Genomic DNA, 20,531 nt, shown 5'->3' on the forward strand with positions numbered 1-20,531 from the left:
TCTGCAGTTGTGACCATATATTTAGCAATTAGCATAGACTCTACTCTATTAAGAGAAAAATGTGTAACACTTTGTGAATCACAAACCGTTTCGTTGACAAAGATGTCGAGACCAAATACAAACATTCAAGTCTTAGTGTGGACGATGTCGTTACGTTCCCATTTAACTTTGTCGTCTGTATCATACTAACATCATATTTCAAATGTTTTGACCTGGAAACTAAAAAGAAGTTTGAAAGATAAAATCTACAAAATAGAAATTAAGATGATGCTTTGACTTATTACACGGATTTTTACAGAGTCAATTAATATTAAGAGACAGCCAAATAAGTCTAGAAATTTTTAAGAATCTGATCATTTGTATTTTGTAGTTAATAGGGATTGATGATTCTAGTCACAAATTCTTTATGTATATATGGCTAGTGAGTGAGCGAAGCTTGTGAGCAACTACATTCGTACCGTTCCGTCAATTGTTTTCACGTCCAGAAATATGATTGATCAAAAGTTGGTCATGAATAAACGGAAACGTAGTTTACAAAAAAAAAAATAAACGGAAACGTAAAAATACATCAACTGGACAAAACCATTGGAGGGGCAATCTTATGTAACTGTGAAACAAAAAAAATAGTAGAAAAATGCATGCATTTCAATTGCAGAGGATTATGTGGTGGTGAAAAAAAAACTATTTATTAAAATTATTCTACAATATTTGAACTAATGAACATATTTTGAAATCCAAACTGTTTTACGGCCAAAAGATCCTTGTTTCAGTGGTTTTTTTTTTTTACCAAAAGCAACATGTATTGGTGAGACACCTAATTCAACCCAGGAAGGATTGTGATGTGATGCGGATGTTTATTGGGGAATTCCTCCACGTCCTTAATTTTATTGATTAAAATCATGTCGTCTTTGGAAATCAATAAAATTCTAAAAAGACTAAAATATGGTCAATGGTGGAAAACCAAAATAAAATAGGAGCCACGGCTCCAAGTTAAAAGACTCTAAACGTTGACAGCGAATCTTAAATTATTTATCGTCCAAATTAACTCACAAGTGATTGGGTTGGTGGTGTTGAAAAGAGAACTAAAGCCAATTAGTTTATTGATCATCGTCGTCTTGTACTTCGTCAAAGGTTATAACAAAATTGTTTTTTAGATGCATCTTTAATAATTAATATCAAATAAATATTTGTTTTGGCAACAAAAAGAAGGATCATTAATTGAGGAAGTTATTTTTTTTTTCCTTTTACAAAGCACGAAAAATGATGTATACGGTTGATTTTTAAAATTAATGTGTAATCAAATATCAATACAATACTAAAAGGGGAATAAGGGCTTCCCACATGCTTCCACGTCCTTAATAATAATCAACCAATAGGATGTCTTTTTTTTTCCACGTCACGCGAAGGATGGGCTGTTTTGTTTCTTTGATCCGTAAAATATAAAATTTGACACAAAAGCCCAATCCAAAATAAACCTAGCAAAACTCATAAACATCGTCTTTTTCTCTTTCTCACCTTCCCCAGTTTTCTACGTTTCTTCCCTACTGTATCTAAGCCATAAATTGAACCTCTAATAACATAAACGTTCGACTTGCTTCATTATCGTCTCCACCTCTCTCCTTATCTGCGAAAATCAATCATAGTATTCTAATCTCTTGCTTTGTTTGATTGCTTCCATGTCAGTTGGCTTCCTTAAAATATATTGGATTCTTCTTCTTCCCTGGAAAATTGAAGGTGCTTCCTCTTTTTTCCCTCTCTCTTACTTCTTAATTGTTTTCATAACTAAATTGGATATGCGATTCGATCTAATTTAGGGTTTTAGTATCAATATTATCCCAATTTCGTTCATATCACAGCACTGTCTCTGGGTTCTAAAAAGAAAAGCTCTCAATATCTTATTTTTCTCTGCCACAGAGAGAGAGAGAGAGAGAGAGAGAGAGAGAGAGAGAGAGAGAGAGAGAGAGAGAGAGAGAGAGAGAGAGAGAGAGAGAGAGAGAGAGAGAGAGCTAAAGGGGTTTCGAGTGAAGATGAAGGAGGGAAAGCAATAGAGACGTCACAGCCGACGGTGGCTCCTCCGGCGAAGCACAGCCGACAGCTAGGAGCTCAGCTGTCGGGAAGCATGAGTTTCAGCAGACAAATGTCGAATGAAGACGAGGAGATGTCGAGGACGGCTTTGTCTGCTATCAGGGCGAAAGAAGAGGAGATCGAGAAGAATAAGATGGAGATTAGGGAAAGGGTTCAAGCTCAGCTTGGTCGTGTCGAAGAGGAGACTAAGCGCCTCGCTTTGATCCGTGAGGTATAGCATCTTTACTTCCTCATCTTTTTTTTTTTTTTGAGAATTGTGCTTTAATTTTGTTTCTTACATAGAAAAAAACAAATTAAGATATAAAAATTGGACATATGGGGGTTTAATGCAGTGAAGCTATGTGGTTGTGATTCATGTTTAGGGGGAGATTTGTAGGACCCCAAGTATTGAAATTTTCAAGAAACATTGAACAAAAAATAGCTTCTTTTTTTGTTTTTTCTTTTAAATTATAAGTAAAGATTGGGACTTTTGTGAGTGTTTCCACTTTTGTATCACTAATTGTAAAATCCATTTGGTAAAAATGAGATTTGTGGATCAAAGTTCTTTCCTTTTTATGAAAACTACCATGATTAAGAAGCTTAATGGTTTGAATTGTATATTTAGGAACTTGAAGGTTTAGCTGAACCCATGAGGAAAGAAGTTGCTTTGGCCAGGAAGAAGATTGATTCTGTCAACAAAGAGTTAAAGCCTTTGGGTCATACTGTTCAGAAAAAGGTATGGCCATTGCACATAACCAAATCCATTATATGTCTGGTTGAGGATCATTATTAAGATGCTAATCTGGTGTGTAGGAACGAGAGTACAAAGAAGCTCTTGAAGCATTCAACGAAAAGAACAGGGAGAAGGTGCAGCTAATCACCAAGCTTACGGAGGTTAGTCAACTAATTCTAAAATCCTTTTCTTTTTTTTATTTATTGAATATAGTAATTGGAGATAGTGTTTGAATAATTGGTTCAAGTGTTTATCTTCTTCTCTGGTTATGGTTCTATGTTTGTCTAAATATATCTGTGAGTCTTGAGCTTAGTTAGTGATTTTTCAACTCAAACAAAAATTACAACATGATCTTTGAATTTTAAAACATCTGGTTTATTATTGACTGAATACAAGTACACGCTAATCCTCAATTTCTACAGACTCGAGAATAATAAATAAGATTCAGTGAGAAAGGTGAATCAGGCCAACATGCATGACGGCACATCCAGAAAGTAATTTACCTTCTTGATACCAGCAATCACATGCAGCGGAACAAAACCATGATCATCCATGTGCCCACGAAGGTATGTGTCTCTAATCAAATTCTCTTCACTGTAACAAAAAGAAACATTTGCATCTAAATTACTCCTTCCCAGAAGAGAAATGAGACGAATAAGAGAGATTCAATACAAAAGTACTACCTAAAATAATATTGTATTTGCTTCTGTAGTTTTACGTTTAGAGGAAGATCTTGGACTTGGTAAAAGACTGGACCAGGTGAGAGAGGGCTGATGAAAGGCATACGGGGATAATATGGAGATGCCAATTCTGAAATGAAAGACGCATTAGAAAAAAAAAAAGAGTTCCAAAACGTGATCTTTCAATGTATCTCACTAGGAGGAAAAGGCACATGCCCGCCAAAAGGCTGAATAGGCTGAGCTGCCATAAACTGAGGAGGAATTGACTGCATAGTTGGAGGTTGATGTCTCACAAATGCTGGGGCGCCTCTTTGTGAATGTGCATTTCCATCTCTCCCACTAAAGCTTCTGCAAAAATTCCAGTTTTGATTCCCTTGCTCCTGGCTGCGCCTGCCACCATGACTTTGGTGGTGGTGGTGGTGGTGGTTACCATTTTGGTTCCTGTGCGAGTGCCGTGGTGAAAAGTTGTCACTACAACCACCATGGGTTTGTGATGCAGAGCCATTCCTCTGGTTTTGGCCTCTAGGAGAAGGGTTGTGCGAAGGTGTTTCGACAAGTGGATCTTGAGAAACAGTACCATTAGCAGCGGATCCAGAAGAGCTATAGTAATTTTTAAAAAAATTTATAAAATAAAAAAAATTTATATAAAATAATTTTACTGTTGACTTACTATTCTAATATTTCAATTTGAATATTCTCTTTGTTTTATAATATAATGGTTTAAAAGTATTTTTTGTTACACTATATAAATTGTTTTTATATTTCAATGTAACTTTATATTTATTATATATTGCGTGGCCAATTAAATTATGTAAATTACTGTATAATTGTTTAAATTTAAATATTAAATGACAGTTTTCTAAAGAAATAACTTTTAAATATTACAGATTTTAATTAAAATTGATTACATTTTGAAGCAGATGGAGTAATCTATAAACTAACTCTATATATATACCTTGAATTTCTCTCATTATGTGCATTCCTAACTCGAATGAGATAATCAACATCTAATATTATGTTACTCTCAGTATATTAGAAATGATCGAACCGTAAACCAATTAAGGATGATGTAAGGAAGACATAAATATGTATTTCCAGTTATCATAAAATATAGAATCAATTGACAGCAACTTAATTATGTTCAGCGTAGAACAACAGAGAAGAGTTTCCATAATTTCTAATATTATAATATCTCACTATTTTAAGCTTTTCTCTAGCACAAATACTCACTTTATTCTGGAGTTTAAGCTTTTCTATCTGATGATATTAGTAGTTTGATCCAAAAAAGAAAACAGTCGAACTGTACATTGTAATTGGAAAAAGAAAACAAACAAAGGTATATGAAACAAAAACTGGAAATATCAATTATCTGCAATTAAAGAATAATAAAGCAATAAAATTGTAAAAATACAAAAAAATAATTTACACAGAAAAAGATTTAGTAAAATAAAATCGTAATATAATTTTCATAATTGATAGTGCTCAGTTAAAAAGTCTAAATTTACAACATACACAGTTTTATTTACATCTTTAAACCTATTATCTAATTAAAATGATTCTAAGGAAAGTGCCAGCATGAAGAGTTAGAAACTATACGATAAAATATAATACATAATATTAAAAATACATTACTGATCACTAAAAAATCATGTTAGTAGTAATAAAAATGAAATGACAACACATTTATTAAAACCATAGAACGACGCGCAACAAGGTGTTATTAACTATACAAACTACAAATTAAATATGCTTAACGCAAACACACATAAAAATGAGACATCATATTTGGATATATTTAAATAAATAATTTTAAATATATTATATTCTTGATAATTTTAAAATTACTTAAAAAGAAACTAAATTATTAAAAATAAATATACAAATAAAACTAAAGCAATATTTTTTAACGTCAAAATAATAAATGAATAAAACATATATTAGGTAAATAAAATAGATTTTAGATTTTAAAGACTTCTAATTCATGTAGTATTACAAAATTCAAAATCTGTTTATTACAATTAATATTTTACCATTAGATATATTAAAATAATATTCTAAATCTATATTCAATTGTCAGTTTTCAACTATTACACTTAAAAAATATTATTAAATACGCCTGTTTTTTTTTGAAATGGAGATTTTATATTTTAAGTAGGTTATTGGAGTACTTTTTTTCGTTGATTTATTCGAGATGAGATTCCAATATTTTAAACTAAGATAATTTCCATTCTACACATAATTATATATTTTTTACATAAGTCTAAAATCTCGGACTTGATTCTTCATATTTTATTAGTTAATTGTGTTACATATAATAAAAATACTTACTTCAAACTAAAAATATAAAAAAAAAAATCAAATTTGAAAATTAGTTATATATAATTTAATATACAAAAGTTCAAATAGAAATAAAAATGATAAATGTAACAAATTTAAATATATTATCCGCGCGTAGCGCGGAGAAAGAATCTAGTTATTCTTAACTGGTTTAAAACATGCGCCTTGCACGAGATGAATATATTATATACAGATTATTTTTACGTATTATTATTTGTTTAACATTTTTTATATATTATGAAGCAAGTTTATAAATGTATATTGAATAATTGAAAAACTATTAACTGTTATGTGTATAATTAAATTGACACAAATGCATAAACTAAAAAAAAATATTATTTTTTATTTACAGTCATACATTTAAGCAATTATTTTCTCTATTTGTATTTTATGTAATTAAATTAAAATAATATTAACATAGATATATAGTATATTATTATATGACTATATATTAAATGAAGCGTCCTAATCATATGGTTTTATGAGCATTTGTAATGTTAACAAAACTTTTAAACGATTAATAACAAAACTTTTAGTGTGGATTTTTTTTAATATTTTTAATAATTTATAATCATTCTTGAAAATTAAATGCAAATTTTGAAATTAAAATACTAAATTCTCAATTTCAAAAGTTTTAAACCATTGATCACATAATATTCAATGCGAAACTTTCAACAGTTTTCATAATTTAAAGTCGTTTTTAATAATTCAAAATATAACATATACGAAAAAGTCTAAATTTTTATTATATGATTAATATGATTGTTTAATTTATTTTGATAATATAACATTAAAAAAATAATTGAGGATATGTAAATTGTTATGAAATCTTTATTATTAAAATGATTAATTATTAAATCATTAATTTTCAAATATATATTCTATTCAATTTTGATAATTCTGTATCTTTTATTTAAGGAAATAATGAAAAATATTAATTGTAGATTTTTAATTAATTTATGGTTTGTTTTTTTTTTGGCATCGTTTATGGTTAGTATAATAAAAAGTATATAATTATAAGTTTAGTGGACAAATATATTTTTCTAGAGATTTTAAAAAACATTATAACGATGACACGTGTTATAACTAGTATGCATACAACTTCTCTACTTATAAGGAAAAGGCAAAAATACAAAAATATGCTGGAGTTAATTATATAATTATGACATACATTCACATTATACTTATACGACTTTCTTGGGATTTGAGATTGAGAACATGTGAATAATCAATTTTACAAAACAGATGGAGTTAATTATATATTTTCTTGACTTTGACGAACTTTACGTACAACATAACCCTAATTAAGAACACTGGAAAACCATGGTGCACCCCCTTGCTGCTTTACATGGAGTATATGTTTATATTTGTATGCGTCTGTATATATATACGTATATTATTCATATATGTATATTCTAGGCATGCAGAAAATATGACACTAATTGATGCTTGTGATAGTTTCCTATATGTCATGGTGAAGAGTTAAAACCCAAAATCATGTACACCAAAGTCTTGACAATAATCCTGAAACGTCCAATCCACGCCGTTGATTCTTTCCGGTGAACATATCGGAAAATCTGCTCCTGCGCAAGAAACATTATTATCATGATATAATGTTCCACCAACGTCATAGTTACTATCACTCCACGGAGTCTCGGCTTTAGTACTCTCATCTGACCATAAGTAACTAAACAATTCTTCATCATTATAAATGTTACTAAGTTGATGATTATCATTATCCATGGAACTGTTTTGATCAGTAATTGTGCTGATGCTTTCGTCTTCTGTTGTCGTCCCATTTGTCTCTATGTTTTTGGTGCTGCTACTCTTTGTAACCATTGAGATATCATCGGAAACTGAACAACTGTTTTTGGGGTTATCGGTACTATTAGGGTCTTGGTTTAGAGGTTGATGGGTCACAGGGTCGATTCCCATCTTAACAAGTTTTTTTTTGATGTGAGTGTTCCAATGGTTTTTTATTTCGTTATCTGTTCTTCCTGGTAATCTTGAAGCTATCTTAGACCACCTATAAATATTATACAACCAATGGTTTTAAGAAAATATTAATCACAAGAATCTTAATATTTAACTAAGTGTTGGTGGAGAAATTTGACAAAATAAGTCAACATTATTTTTCGAAGAGAAAAAGGTTATTAACTTGAAGATTATTTCAGAGAAAAATAAATGCAAAAGATTGGCATAATTCACACACCATATATATACTAAACTTGTTGGATAATAATAGTATACATGCAATTGACTTTGTAAATCTCAGTACTATGCACTATCCGTCTATCCCAACCAGGGTTTTGTATAAAATCTCTAGTTTCTGTTAAAACGTAAAATTTGAATTTCAACATAAATTTAAAACTTTTAAGCGAAAAAACAAAATTAAAAACTTTTAAGCTTCTGATAAGCGGAATTAACATATGATTAGTTACTTAGACTTACTTATTGCCCATATGAGCATGAAGATCGATGACAAGTTGTTCCTCTTCGTGAGAGAGAAGGCCTCTCCTCAAGTCAGGCCGGAGGTAGTTGGTCCATCGGAGACGGCAGCTTTTCCCACAGCGGCGGAGACCGGCCAGCTTCGGCAGCGCACGCCAGCAACAATGGCCGTTGTTGAGTATGAAATTTATGAGCTTCTTGTCTTCCTCCGTCGTCCACGGCCCTTTCTTTACGACTTTACCCCTAGCTTGTCACAGCACGGCTGCCTCCCCATTAAATATTATTGCGTTTTTTCTTGCTATAATGCTATTGTTATTCCGTATGGTATATTGATTTACTGTATATATGTTTGAAGGGATTGTGAAATAAAAGAGAGTAGAGAGCTGAGAGCGGCGAAATAAAGTGATTGAGAATGGAAAATATATACGGCTTGCAAGTTATGTCAAAAGCTTACCAAAGCTCACCCACCTATATATAACCTTCTGATCACACCTTTCCCCAAAATTGTGATTAAATAAAGAAAATAACTTTGCATTTTAAATATAAGGGTTGTAATAAATCCTATTAATTCTAGCTCATATAGTGGCATATGGCAAGAAATTCCAGAAAGTTAAATAGATGTAGAAAACGTCAAAAAAAAGTTGACAAAAATAAAAGAAACGTCAAAAGATGATGATAAACAAAAAAAATGGAGCACTAATATTTTTTTTTAAATGGTGCACTAATAACGTTAAGGTTATCTACGCTTTTATCAATCAATTATATATGTTCAAGATTTGCGGGAGTTTAGTGGTGTGAACATTACATAAGAAGCACAAAAAATTATAGAACTTTTACATAGCGAAAATGCATGTTATAAATGAAAATAAGAAGCACTGTTTTTCTCACCCCAAATTCAAGCGACAAATTTACTGGATTGATATTTTATTTTAATCCAAATTATGCTGATTATTGAAAAAAATGGTTACAAAAGAGATTTTTAGTATGTTGTAGAGCGTACCATCAGACATGGATCTCTGGTGCAGTTAGACGTGTGTTTTCATAAAATGGTAGAATTGTCAGCAGTAGAATCGTCTATATAATATTTTTAATTATTGTAATAGCACAATTAACCGGATATAAAAAATAAAAAAACTGTGCATTGATCGTTCATACAAAGTGCATTAGATAATCATTTTCTTATGGTATACAGAGCATATGTAAATACAAATGTCATGATGGGGAAATCACAACAGTTTGAAAGAGGATCTTTTGTAGTTTACTTTATAGATATATGAATATCTATAGCAATGATATATCATATATGTACAATGGTTCGTTTAAATTTTACATTGGATGGCTCATTTAATCATTTAATACATAAAAAGATTAGGACTTAATTAGCTAAAGAATTAAAATGTATTATATGAATAATAATCTAGTAAATAATGACTAAGGTTAAGAAACAATTTTGTCTTACTTTGAATCTGTCGCAAACAGGCTCAGAGAAAGGAGTTTTAGGGATTTTGCATTTGGTTGGGGAAAATGACCTTGGAACTAATATATGCCGATATGGTGTGTGCCAATGTACGCAATCACATGTGCGACATTTAAACCCAAATACTTCTTCAATATTAAATTATATATATATATATATAGTTCGTATTTTATCATGAATGCTATACGCTTATAAAGTATTCCATCCACTTAATATTTTATATAATGAGAATATAAATACAGAAAAAGAAAGTTGAACAACATTTCCGCTACAAAATCATATCAATATGTGATAATTAGTTACAATATCAACTAATAAAATTTAATAAATAAAATTAGTGTAATTCAGAAAACTGCATTTTTCAAAAGTACCACAAAAATATCATTATACTAAGACTAATTTTAACATTTCATAATTTTTTTTATATAAAATATCTACTTACTATAATATAATTTAATATTTGATCATTCAACTATTTCGCTATTGCAGGGTCTCATTTGTCCAAACAATATCATATAAAAATCTGTTCATATTTTTTGCATCTGAAATAATCTGTTCAGACCAGTTTTTTCTTCTCGTTTTTGTTTTTGTATTTATTTACCTATCTAAATGACTATTTGCTGTAAATTTATTATAATTTTCTGTTAAGTAAATTTTATGTATATGTATACATTTATGTTGCTAAGTGGAAGTAGAAAAATAATTATAGGAATATGTACATATCTATGCTGATTTTTATGAACTAGTTTTAGTTTTTTAAAGAAATCATATGTGGCTTAAGATTTTGTAGGAGTTAGTTTGAATTAAAATTTTCTTAAAAACAATATATCATGTCATTTTTTCTTTAACAACATGTATTTTTTCCAATCATTTCATCTTTTCTTATGAAGATGATAATTCAGATGAAATAAACATTTTTTAAGAAAAAAATATAAACAATGTCAGAGTTCTTTTGTGAAATGATTAAAGAGATGACATATAAACTTTTTTAGGAGAAAAATAAAATCAGTTTGTAAGATTCTGTAATGCATTTATTTTTGCTTCATGAAATCAATTATTAAGTTGTTAACTCATGATTTGATCTTTTTTTTGTTTTTTTTTTATACTTTTCGGTTAAGAGACAGATCTTAAATCTCTTATTTAAGAGACGAAACTTAATTTTTCTTAAATTTTATCTAAAAAAAAGTTAAGAATTGTCTCTTATCCAAAGCTAAGAACATCAGTTAAAAGACTAGGGTTAACACAATTGATTCGTACTTGTGTTTATTGTCTTCTTTGCCAATCATGGTTCCCTGACAAAATGTTACATACACAAGTCACAGGTGCTTGTTTTCGTGTGATTAAGACTAAACCTAATGACAGATAACAATTAAATATTGCATAATTTCCCGTCAACAATATATGCATACGTAAATGTAAATCATATACGAATATATATATCAGCATTTAATGTAACAACAAATAAAAATTATAATTCCTCGGTATTTAATACTTCAGGCTTTAGATGAATTTTCGGTTCAAAATTGAATGACATTTTAAATTTTAATGTCATATTCATTATTTTTATTTTATATGATATTTTCTATTTTGTAGCTTATTTATTATTGGTTTAATTAGGATTAAATAGATAACTACTGATGTTTTGGTTTAGAAAAATAAAAAGTTAAATGTTTTGATATATATATTATAATCCAACTGTTGACAAAAAAAGAAATAAATATCTAAAATAAACTTCTTTTTTTTACTTCTCTTAAGAAATAAAAGGTTATTTCTAAAAGTAATAAATACATGGACTGTGGGAATTGGGGTCCCCCTCATTTACATGATAGACTTAGAAAAGAATGTATATGATTAAGTTTCTTAAACTCAATTCATCAACACAAAAGAGAAAATGACATTTCAACACCATAGATATGGATGCGGACCTACCAGTTTATTTGCAGAGTCTATATAAATCTATTTAAGTTGTTGACAAAAAAAAACACTTTAGATATCAAGACTTTCGTGTTAAAAATATTTCCAAAAGCAATTTTATTTTTAAGTTGACAAAACTTTAAATTTGAAGTTTAGAGTTGTTTCTTTCCAAAAAAACAAGTTTAAATTTAACTTTAAAATTTTGATATTTTGTACACTAGTCATTCTTATTGATAATAATTCATAAAAATCATAAATTCCCTATATAATGATAGAAAATACAATAATATATTACACATACTAAATAACATCCAAAATATTACAGGCTAATAGAATATTTGAAATCATAAATCAGTCGTCTTATTATTTATTTGTAGATTACGAGTTAAAATTGTTGAAATCTTGTATTTTCGTTTATTGATGTAATATTTTGTTTTTATATAACTTTTTGTTTTTATTTTATTTTATTTTTTGTATTAAATATATTGTATTATTGTTTTGTATAATATTTTGTTTTATTTTTATTAATATATTTTGTATTTTGTATAAGAAAAATGTTATAGATACTAAAATGATAACTATAAAAATTAACAAAATTATTTAAAAGATAGATAATTAGAACGACCTAAAATATGAATTTCAAACTTGAATGTGGTTTAAAGTTGGTTTGGAGTATTGCAACTTCATATTTATTTAAAGTTATGAAGTTAATTTTGTAGAAGTTGTAAACCCCACCATGTTCTCTTATTTCTTCAACAACTCTCACGTACTAATTATTAATTAATCAAGATACAAAGACACTTAATCATCGTTTTTTTTTCTGAAAAAGATTAATCATCGTTTATGTTTCCGTAATAAAAACTTAAAAATCACATTCTTGCTTGCTTTAATCCCATTTTCAAGCCACAACTTACGTAACTTATGAGTAATGCCATCGTCATTATATTATGCATGCATATATATATCTATGTGTAATAAGTGGCGGAGCCAACCCTTTAACAGGTGGGTCAACAGCAGTGTCGTGCAAAGAGTTTTAGGGGTTTTAGACAAGTTTTAAAGATAAACTTATATACAATTATGACAAAAATATTTTCTAATACGACATATTAATTACCTTCGCAAATACACATTTTCAACACTTACAAAAATAAGTTTATTACGTAAATATGCTATATTATGTCATATAAAAAAATATAGATTTAGAAAATGAGTTACTCGATTTTCGTGAAAGTTTTTTTTTAGAAAATAAGTCTAAGCAACTAGATTAAAAATTATTTTAAATTTTGAAATCTTAAAAAGGATATTATTCGGGGGACCTAAGATGAATGCATTTTTCAATACATTATATGCACACTTCTGGTCAGCAGTGGTGGAACCAGGAATTATTTTCACCGGAGTCAGTATTATTATACCTATTTACTAATGTTAAGACATATGCAAGGATTAAATTTCATCGTTAAACAAGGGTGGTCAATTCTATATGAATGAACATTTTTTCCATTTTACACTAACATATTCACCTATAAACAAATAAAAAATTAAAAATCATGGGGGTCAGCTGACTCTCTCCTCCAGTAGTTATCATGGGGGTCAGCTGACCTTCTCCTCCTCAGAGTAGTTCCGCCACTGTGGGTCAGTTGAACAAGTGAATTCTAAGCAAAAAACAATCCCTTATATATTAAAAGGGATGCATTGCATTTAATGCGTTTACACTACATTTGCCACGTGTCGATTAGATAGCCTTTCTCACAATTTGTTTCCTTATATGCTTCAATTCTAAAACACACGAGATAAAAATAATGCAATACCAAAAACTGCGTCTCTGTTAACTTTTTAGAGAAGTTACAAAAACGCAACACATAAGATACTTTAATTATAAAGACTATGTTTCGTTCTTTGACTTCAATGGAAACGGAGAGGGTGAAGCGGAAACTCGGCGGAAGTGGCGTGGCAGAGACAACGACGTCTACGGTCATCAATTTCTTCTCAGCCTCTCTTTCCCATGAACTTGCCTGTCAATCTCTCTCTCTCTATGGTTTTGTATTTTTAAGCGTACGGAAAGGGTTGCGTTGTGGTGGTGGTACGGTGGTGGTGCTTACGCATCTGCTCACCGGAAAGTGAAGACAAAGCTTAATTGTGGTGCGAGTGATGATGACGATGAAATTTGGATTTTGATTTAGGTTTAATTTGTTTTCGACTTAGTGCTTTTTTTTGCTTATGTTAAGTGTTTCTTTCAATTTTGGTTTAGTTCTGTAAAATTATTTGTATATATAATAATTTAAGGTGTTTATGTGTAAGTTACGAAGGAATAATCTAATAACATATATACACAAGATTTCTGATATTTCAAAAACCTTGAGTTTGATTGAAATGTAAATATCATATTAAATGTGAGAGTTTGTTAGCCCGTAGCTATGTTTTGAAAGAGTGATATTTTACATATTTTGAAGATAAATTGTTTCATACTCCCAAATATATTCATGTTACAGCTAACTCGATATATTGGAATTGAGTGTGATAATACGTTGAAAGTTTGAAACGTACGTAACCGATTCTTTTTTGAAACAAAACAAAGAACTCTAAAATAACACTTTTAACCAGTGTTTTGAAACCCGATCCGGATCCGCGGCTGAACCAGTAAACCCGGTGACCCAGAAAAAATCCGATTTGGATTTTGTGAAAAACTCAATATTAAGAAACCCACAAAAATCCGCAAAAAATCACTAAAACCCGAAACCCGATACCAATTGAACCGTCAGTTGAACCAATAAATAACTTTTACTTTTTATTAAGTTTTCAGATTATGTTTGTATTCTAAGTTTCCAATTAAAAAGTTAGGTGCTGACAAAAAAAAAAGTTAGGTTTTTCCTTTTCAGTTTTATATTTGTGATTTTTAGATTTTGATGAAGATTTCATTATGTCACCTGAAGAAAATGAAGTGAACGATGGTAGAGAAAACCAAAATTAGTTAATGTGATTTGATGTTAGTTTATTTCCGTTATTGACAATTTATTACAATGATCTCTCACTTTGAGTTTATTTTGAATTTGAAGTTTAATTTATTATTCAAATAAGAAATTTAAATATTTATGAATTTTATATCTTAAATTTTTTTAGATGTCATAACTTTTACTTTGTTACAGAAAATTTTAAATAGTCTAAACTATTTTTTGATATTTTGTATGTAAAATGAAAATAAAAATAGAAAAACTAAAGTTAAGTATTTTCTAAATATTTTTAAACATAAAATATATACATATCCAAACTATTATTTTATGTTTAAAAAAATATTTAGAAAATATTAAACTTTAGTTTTTCTATTTTTATTTTTATAGCAAATATATTATTATATAATAAAATTAATTTATTTATTAACCCAAGATTCACCCGCGGTCGACCCAGTGACCCATCAACCCGGTAAGTCTTTTTAACATAATGAGAAAGAAGGTCATGCTAACGTTTATTATGGTTGTTAATGTCAACATGGTCACACTAAAAGATACAAAAGCTGGCAATACCACTCCGAGGTTGACTTAAATAATAATCAAAATTATTTTAAATTTTTGACAATATTTACGATGATGCTGGTGAATTTTTCTGATCAGTTAATAAAAACTTTGAATTTTCTATTTTTTATAACTTATAGTATGTCGCCCTTATTTATTAGCCATTGATAATATAATAAGTTTGAAACACTCATATACTGAAGTCTATGAATTTTCGATGGAGGATTATCTACACCGAATTCTATAGAAGAATGATGTATCTTTCAATTAATGATTGCTTAAGATATTTATTATATATTTATTTAAAAAATGAAGATGATCACATTAAATCTAACTGATTGTATCAGGTAAGATATCAAGTTTTTTACATAAAGTTTGCTATAATCGATATATATTCCAACTGCAATCTATCACCGGAAGAAAGAAAAACGAAAATCAGTTTAATCGAACAAACCCAAATAAATACAGCTTCCGAATGGTTGTTATATTTTAAAAGAGTTAAATCTAAAAAAATCCAACCTAAAATCAAATCGATGTCCACACTAAACAGATCTAATATCTTCTTAACTTATAAATATTAAAATTAATAATTTTATTCCGCGCAAGGCGCGGATTATCACCTAGTTTACTTGTATTTGAAAAACAAATTGAAAATATATTGCAAAATTTAGACAAATTGAATATATGTTAACTGTGAAACCGATCCTCATGAAAAGTTTGGCTAACTGTCCCGTGATAGTTATTTACGGGCCGGGCCAGACCCGTGGTCCAGGTCTCATGACTGCTATTTCTACTTTTGGATATTACACTTTTGTGACATTTGGACATTTGTGCTCTGTAGGGCCGTCTAATAGCATGTGCTAGTGGAGCGGTCGAACAGGGTCCGAACTTAAAAATAAAAAAATACTTAAGAAAATTTCTAAAATAAATATATGAATTTGGTTTAAAATTTTAACTTTTTACTGTATTCTTAAATTTATTATCTATAATTAAAAGAGAAACATCAAATATATATAGATTAAGTTATTAACTTTTAAAATTATTTTATTACATTGTTAAATATATAGTTAATTTTTTTTTTTGAACAGGGCCTTAGTATAATTTGAGACGGCTCTGGTGCTCTGTGACTATTTTTGTGTTTCTCGTGCGTTTGGTAAAAAGTCCCCTATTAAAAAAAAAAGTATAGCATGTTTGGTATTACAGTATAGTTTATACAAATTGAATCGAAGTGTTTTGATCTGACCTACAAAGGAAAATGGTTTCCCAATGGGTTGGATCTTCTTGTTAGGGTCGTGCACTGTGACGATCAAAATATATGTAAGTCCCAAAATGTTTAAGAAATCGTATTAGATCATTACGTGATAAGCCTCTGAAGAAAGACGTTGGGCCTTCCCTCAGTTAAGCTCAAGTCGCCAGCTGCTTCAAAACAAAGACCTGCAACTGGTAACAAACTCAGTCAATGGGAAAAGAAGAACAGAGAAAGAAGACAAGCGTACGTCTTCTTCAGAGGCTTATCGGGTAATGATCTATTGGGCTTAATAATAATTTCTCAAAATAATCATATCTCGGAATCATCAATAAGTTTTAGGAACTTTCTCTAACGTGATCATAATATGAGAATTTGTATTGCGCAACGCAACTCAGTGAAGGGGTTGTCTATAACTTAGAAATTGATTGAACTCTAGTATCCTATGAACCTTTTTCACCTTGGATTTTTACTCTTGCTAATGATATCGCAAAAGATCTTGTAAAGCCTTCTTACTTACAGGATCTTAGTGAGAAGACTTATGTGTGTTTTGGATAGTCTTGTGACTCTTGTCTAAGGCATTAACATTGTAAACCACTGTTTAAGTTAGAAACAATGGTAGTTTTTGTTTGATAAAATATGTTTTTGAGATTTCACGTTGGTACACGGTGTGTTTCTTGATATATAATTCATTTTCTAGGTTTTGACGGTCGAATGGGTATTTTGTTGTAACGGAGGATTTCTACATTCAGATCACTTCAAAAAGCCCAACAACCAATTAGCTGAGGCTAATGTCGTGAGAAATGAAAATAAAATTGTGACAGAGTTCAAAGTATTGAGAAGTCTTGTCTTTTCCTTTTAATGCATTTTAGAAAATATCTGCTGGCAAACATAATAAAATCAGCGCAAACGCAATCAAATAGTCAAATTCAACCTATTACTACTATTGATTAAAGGATAATTGATAAGCTATATAAGGTGTTGAATATTCACAAGTGGAGTGATGTGTTAGTATACTATTTTCGCGGCTGCGTACAGATTCATACCATTAAATTACTTTTGTCGTCTCATTCATCTCTTTGATTTATTGAATGGGACTTCAACACTGGAGGCGACTGAGTCAAGATTGGCGTTGCAGTTGTCTCACTTATTTAATTTTATATAATATTAATAACAAAATATCATTGCGTTATTGTAAGAACTTAAATATAAGATATATTCATATTTGTAGCTCCATTTTTAGCTCCACTATTATTAATTTTTCAAAGCCTCCCTCCCTTCTGATGATGCAATATTTTGTTTTTGTCTACTTTTTTAGATTTATAAGATAGAGTTGTCTAGTGTTACTCTTCTGCATATTTTAAGAAAATATACTTGTAAATGTTGTACCTAACCAATTTCAACGCCGTCTCAAATCTTTCACTTTTTGAGTTTTGAATATGAAGGAACCTTAGAAATTTCACACAAGTTGATTTTCTAATATATAATATAATAAAAAATAAATGATACAATCATTCTCCCTAAAACCTACAGTATAAATTTCCACACTCCCTTCTTCTATCTTCACCACCACACAACACAAAACCTCTCTCTTTCCTTAAAGAACTTGAGCAAAAATGGATGCTACGTCTTCTAACTTCACTCTCTCCAAGATCCTCAACACAGAGGATCCATACAGCTCCATCATGCTAGCCGTGGCTGCTCTCCTCGCCGTCATCTGCTGCTTCTGGATTCAAGGAAAATCCAAATCAAGAAACGGTCCACCGTTGCCTCCGGGACCTTGGCCACTTCCCATAGTCGGAAACCTCCCGTTCCTAAACTCAGACATCCTCCACACGCAGTTCCAAGCCCTAACTCAAAAACACGGCCCTCTCATGAAGATCCACCTCGGTTCCAAACTAGCGATCGTCATCTCTTCCCCAGACATGGCTCGCGAGGTTCTCAAGACTCACGACATCACTTTCGCCAACCACGACCTCCCTGAAGTGGGGAAGATCAACACGTACGGTGGAGAAGACATCCTCTGGTCTCCTTACGGCACTCACTGGAGGAGACTGCGTAAGCTTTGCGTCATGAAGATGTTCACTACACCGACTCTTGAAGCTTCTTACTCCACTCGCAGGGAAGAGACACGACAAACCGTTGTCTACATGTCTGAAATGGCTCGCGACGGAGCTCCGGTGAATCTTGGAGAGCAGATCTTTCTTTCTATCTTCAATGTCGTGACGAGAATGATGTGGGGAGCGACTGTTGAAGGTGAAGAGAGAACAAGCTTAGGAAACGAGCTCAAAACCCTAATCTCCGACATCTCCGACATAGAAGGGATACAAAACTACTCAGACTTCTTTCCTTGGTTCGCAAGGTTCGATTTCCAAGGACTTGTTAAGCAGATGAAGGTCCACGTCAAGAAGCTAGATCTTCTCTTCGACCGAGTTATGGAGAGTCATGTCAAGATGGTCGGAAAGAAAAGCGAGGAAGAAGAAGACTTCTTACAGTACTTGATTAGGGTTAAAGACGAAGACGAGAAAGCTCCTCTCTCGTTGACTCACGTCAAGTCTTTGCTTATGGATATGGTTCTTGGTGGTGTTGACACGTCGGTCAACGCGTCGGAGTTCGCTATGGCTGAGATCGTCAGTAGACCAGAAGTTTTCAAGAAGATCCGACAAGAACTTGATCAAGTTGTCGGCACGGACAGTATAGTTGAAGAGTCACACTTACCTAAACTCCCTTACCTACAGGCTGTTATGAAAGAGACTCTTAGGCTTCATCCAACGCTTCCTCTTCTTGTCCCTCATAGGAACAGTGAGACCTCAGTGGTTGCGGGGTACACAGTCCCTAAAGACTCAAAGATCTTCATCAACGTGTGGGCCATTCATAGAGACCCTAAGCACTGGGATGAACCAAATGAGTTTAAACCTGAGAGGTTTTTGGAGAACTCTCTTGATTTCAACGGTGGTGACTTCAAGTACTTGCCTTTTGGATCAGGTAGGAGGATTTGCGCGGCGATTAACATGGCTGAGAGGCTTGTTCTGTTCAACATTGCGTCGCTGCTTCACTCTTTTGACTGGGTGGCTCCTAAAGGACAGAAGTTTGAGGTTGAAGAGAAGTTTGGGCTTGTTCTTAAGTTGAAGAGTCCACTTGTTGCTATTCCTGTTCCGAGGTTGTCTGATCCTAAACTGTATGCAGCTTAAGTAAACCAAAGTAAGAAGGGAAAAGTTTGGTTCTGAAGAAGTTGACTGTAATTTTATTTTGTTGTGGGAGTTTTTTAAAATTTTAATTTTTGTAAAAATAAGAAAGTGTCAAGACTCATCTCTGGTTATATATAATAAAAAGTATTTTTAATAAATGTCTTATATTTTTGGCTGGCCTCCATATCATGTTTTGTCTGAATAATAAATATTATAATAGTCGATCCCACAAATGATAAGCTGGTTGGTATACTAAAGTAATAGCAATTCAATTAATGTTCATACTCACGGGCTTGTAAACTCCACATGTATGTTATGTGTATGTAAGGCTCGGACATGATTGCGGTAGAACAAACTTCCAAGTGACAAAAAGAGGATTTCAACGGATACAAAGTTTTGGTGGGACAAAAAGAGGATTTCAACGGATACAAAGTTTTTCACCAAGTAGAAAAAGAAGAAAACCGATTAGTATTAGAGCATGATTATCCCAAAAATCCATCTAGGGTCTCTTATTTTTATTCAGTTTAAAAATATTTTTCTGAGTATTTAAATAAAAATATATTAAATGATTTACTATTGACATAAATGATTAGCCATCACCGAAAGAGAAAATTTACTTTATATATATATAAACTATATCACCATCAAGTTATTACTTAAAATATGTTGATTTTTTTAATTTGTAGTATAAAAATGAAAAATAATGTTTCATACTCTTGTAAATTATTTCAATATATTATTTAAATATATCTAAATTACTGAAAATAATAAATGATATTTCATATTATTTTAAAATATTTATTTTATAAGTAGATTTAGATTTCAAGTTTACATATTAAATGAGATGGTACTTGTTGATGATGATTTTTTAATAAAAAAAATAAAAAAAATGCAATTAAAAAAATGAAGAAAATAATTTATGTATAATTAAATGGTTT

The 20,531-nt window shown here is 30.7% G+C and overlaps 2 protein-coding genes and 1 pseudogene across 4 annotated transcripts; 2 read left to right on the top strand and 1 right to left on the bottom strand.

Annotated features, from left to right (window-relative positions):
- The first annotated feature begins 150 nt into the window (after nucleotides 1-150).
- Nucleotides 151-5,113, top strand: LOC125577378. 3 transcript variants are annotated; one of them, XR_007315804.1, is made up of 5 exons: nucleotides 151-2,296; nucleotides 2,690-2,800; nucleotides 2,878-2,958; nucleotides 3,220-3,363; nucleotides 3,510-5,113. XR_007315804.1 is itself a non-coding variant. In XM_048738819.1 (4 exons), exons 1-4 carry the CDS (start codon nucleotides 2,120-2,122, stop codon nucleotides 3,229-3,231), a joined length of 381 nt encoding a protein of 126 aa, XP_048594776.1. In that variant the 5' UTR covers nucleotides 151-2,119; the 3' UTR covers nucleotides 3,232-4,793. The 3 variants fall into 3 exon arrangements, 2 of the variants coding, with proteins under 2 accessions (XP_048594776.1, XP_048594775.1); XM_048738819.1 differs by having other exon boundaries at nucleotides 3,220-4,793; XM_048738818.1 differs by having other exon boundaries at nucleotides 2,878-4,793.
- Nucleotides 5,114-6,944: 1,831 nt separating this feature from the next.
- On the bottom strand, nucleotides 6,945-8,958 carry LOC111199725 (annotated as a pseudogene).
- An 8,638-nt stretch (nucleotides 8,959-17,596) lies between these two features.
- On the top strand, nucleotides 17,597-19,751 carry LOC106405687 (flavonoid 3'-monooxygenase CYP75B137-like). The gene has a single exon (XM_013846217.3). The coding sequence runs from the start codon at nucleotides 18,022-18,024 to the stop codon at nucleotides 19,594-19,596; it is 1,575 nt and encodes a 524-aa protein (XP_013701671.2). The 5' UTR covers nucleotides 17,597-18,021; the 3' UTR covers nucleotides 19,597-19,751.
- Nucleotides 19,752-20,531: the final 780 nt, after the last annotated feature.

The sequence above is a fragment of the Brassica napus genome, chromosome A8 (assembly GCF_020379485.1).
Source record: "Brassica napus cultivar Da-Ae chromosome A8, Da-Ae, whole genome shotgun sequence".
NCBI classification, from domain to species: domain Eukaryota; kingdom Viridiplantae; phylum Streptophyta; class Magnoliopsida; order Brassicales; family Brassicaceae; genus Brassica; species Brassica napus.

Bases quoted from the DNA above. Each gene is read 5' to 3' on its own strand.
- LOC125577378 (XM_048738818.1), top strand. From the start codon at position 2,120: ATGAGTTTCAGCAGACAAATGTCGAATGAAGACGAGGAGATGTCGAGG. The intron at 2,297-2,689 runs GTATAGCATCTT...TTGTATATTTAG, and splicing joins GCCTCGCTTTGATCCGTGAG to GAACTTGAAGGTTTAGCTGA. The intron at 2,801-2,877 runs GTATGGCCATTG...TCTGGTGTGTAG, and splicing joins GTCATACTGTTCAGAAAAAG to GAACGAGAGTACAAAGAAGC.
- LOC106405687 (XM_013846217.3), top strand. From the start codon at position 18,022: ATGGATGCTACGTCTTCTAACTTCACTCTCTCCAAGATCCTCAACACA.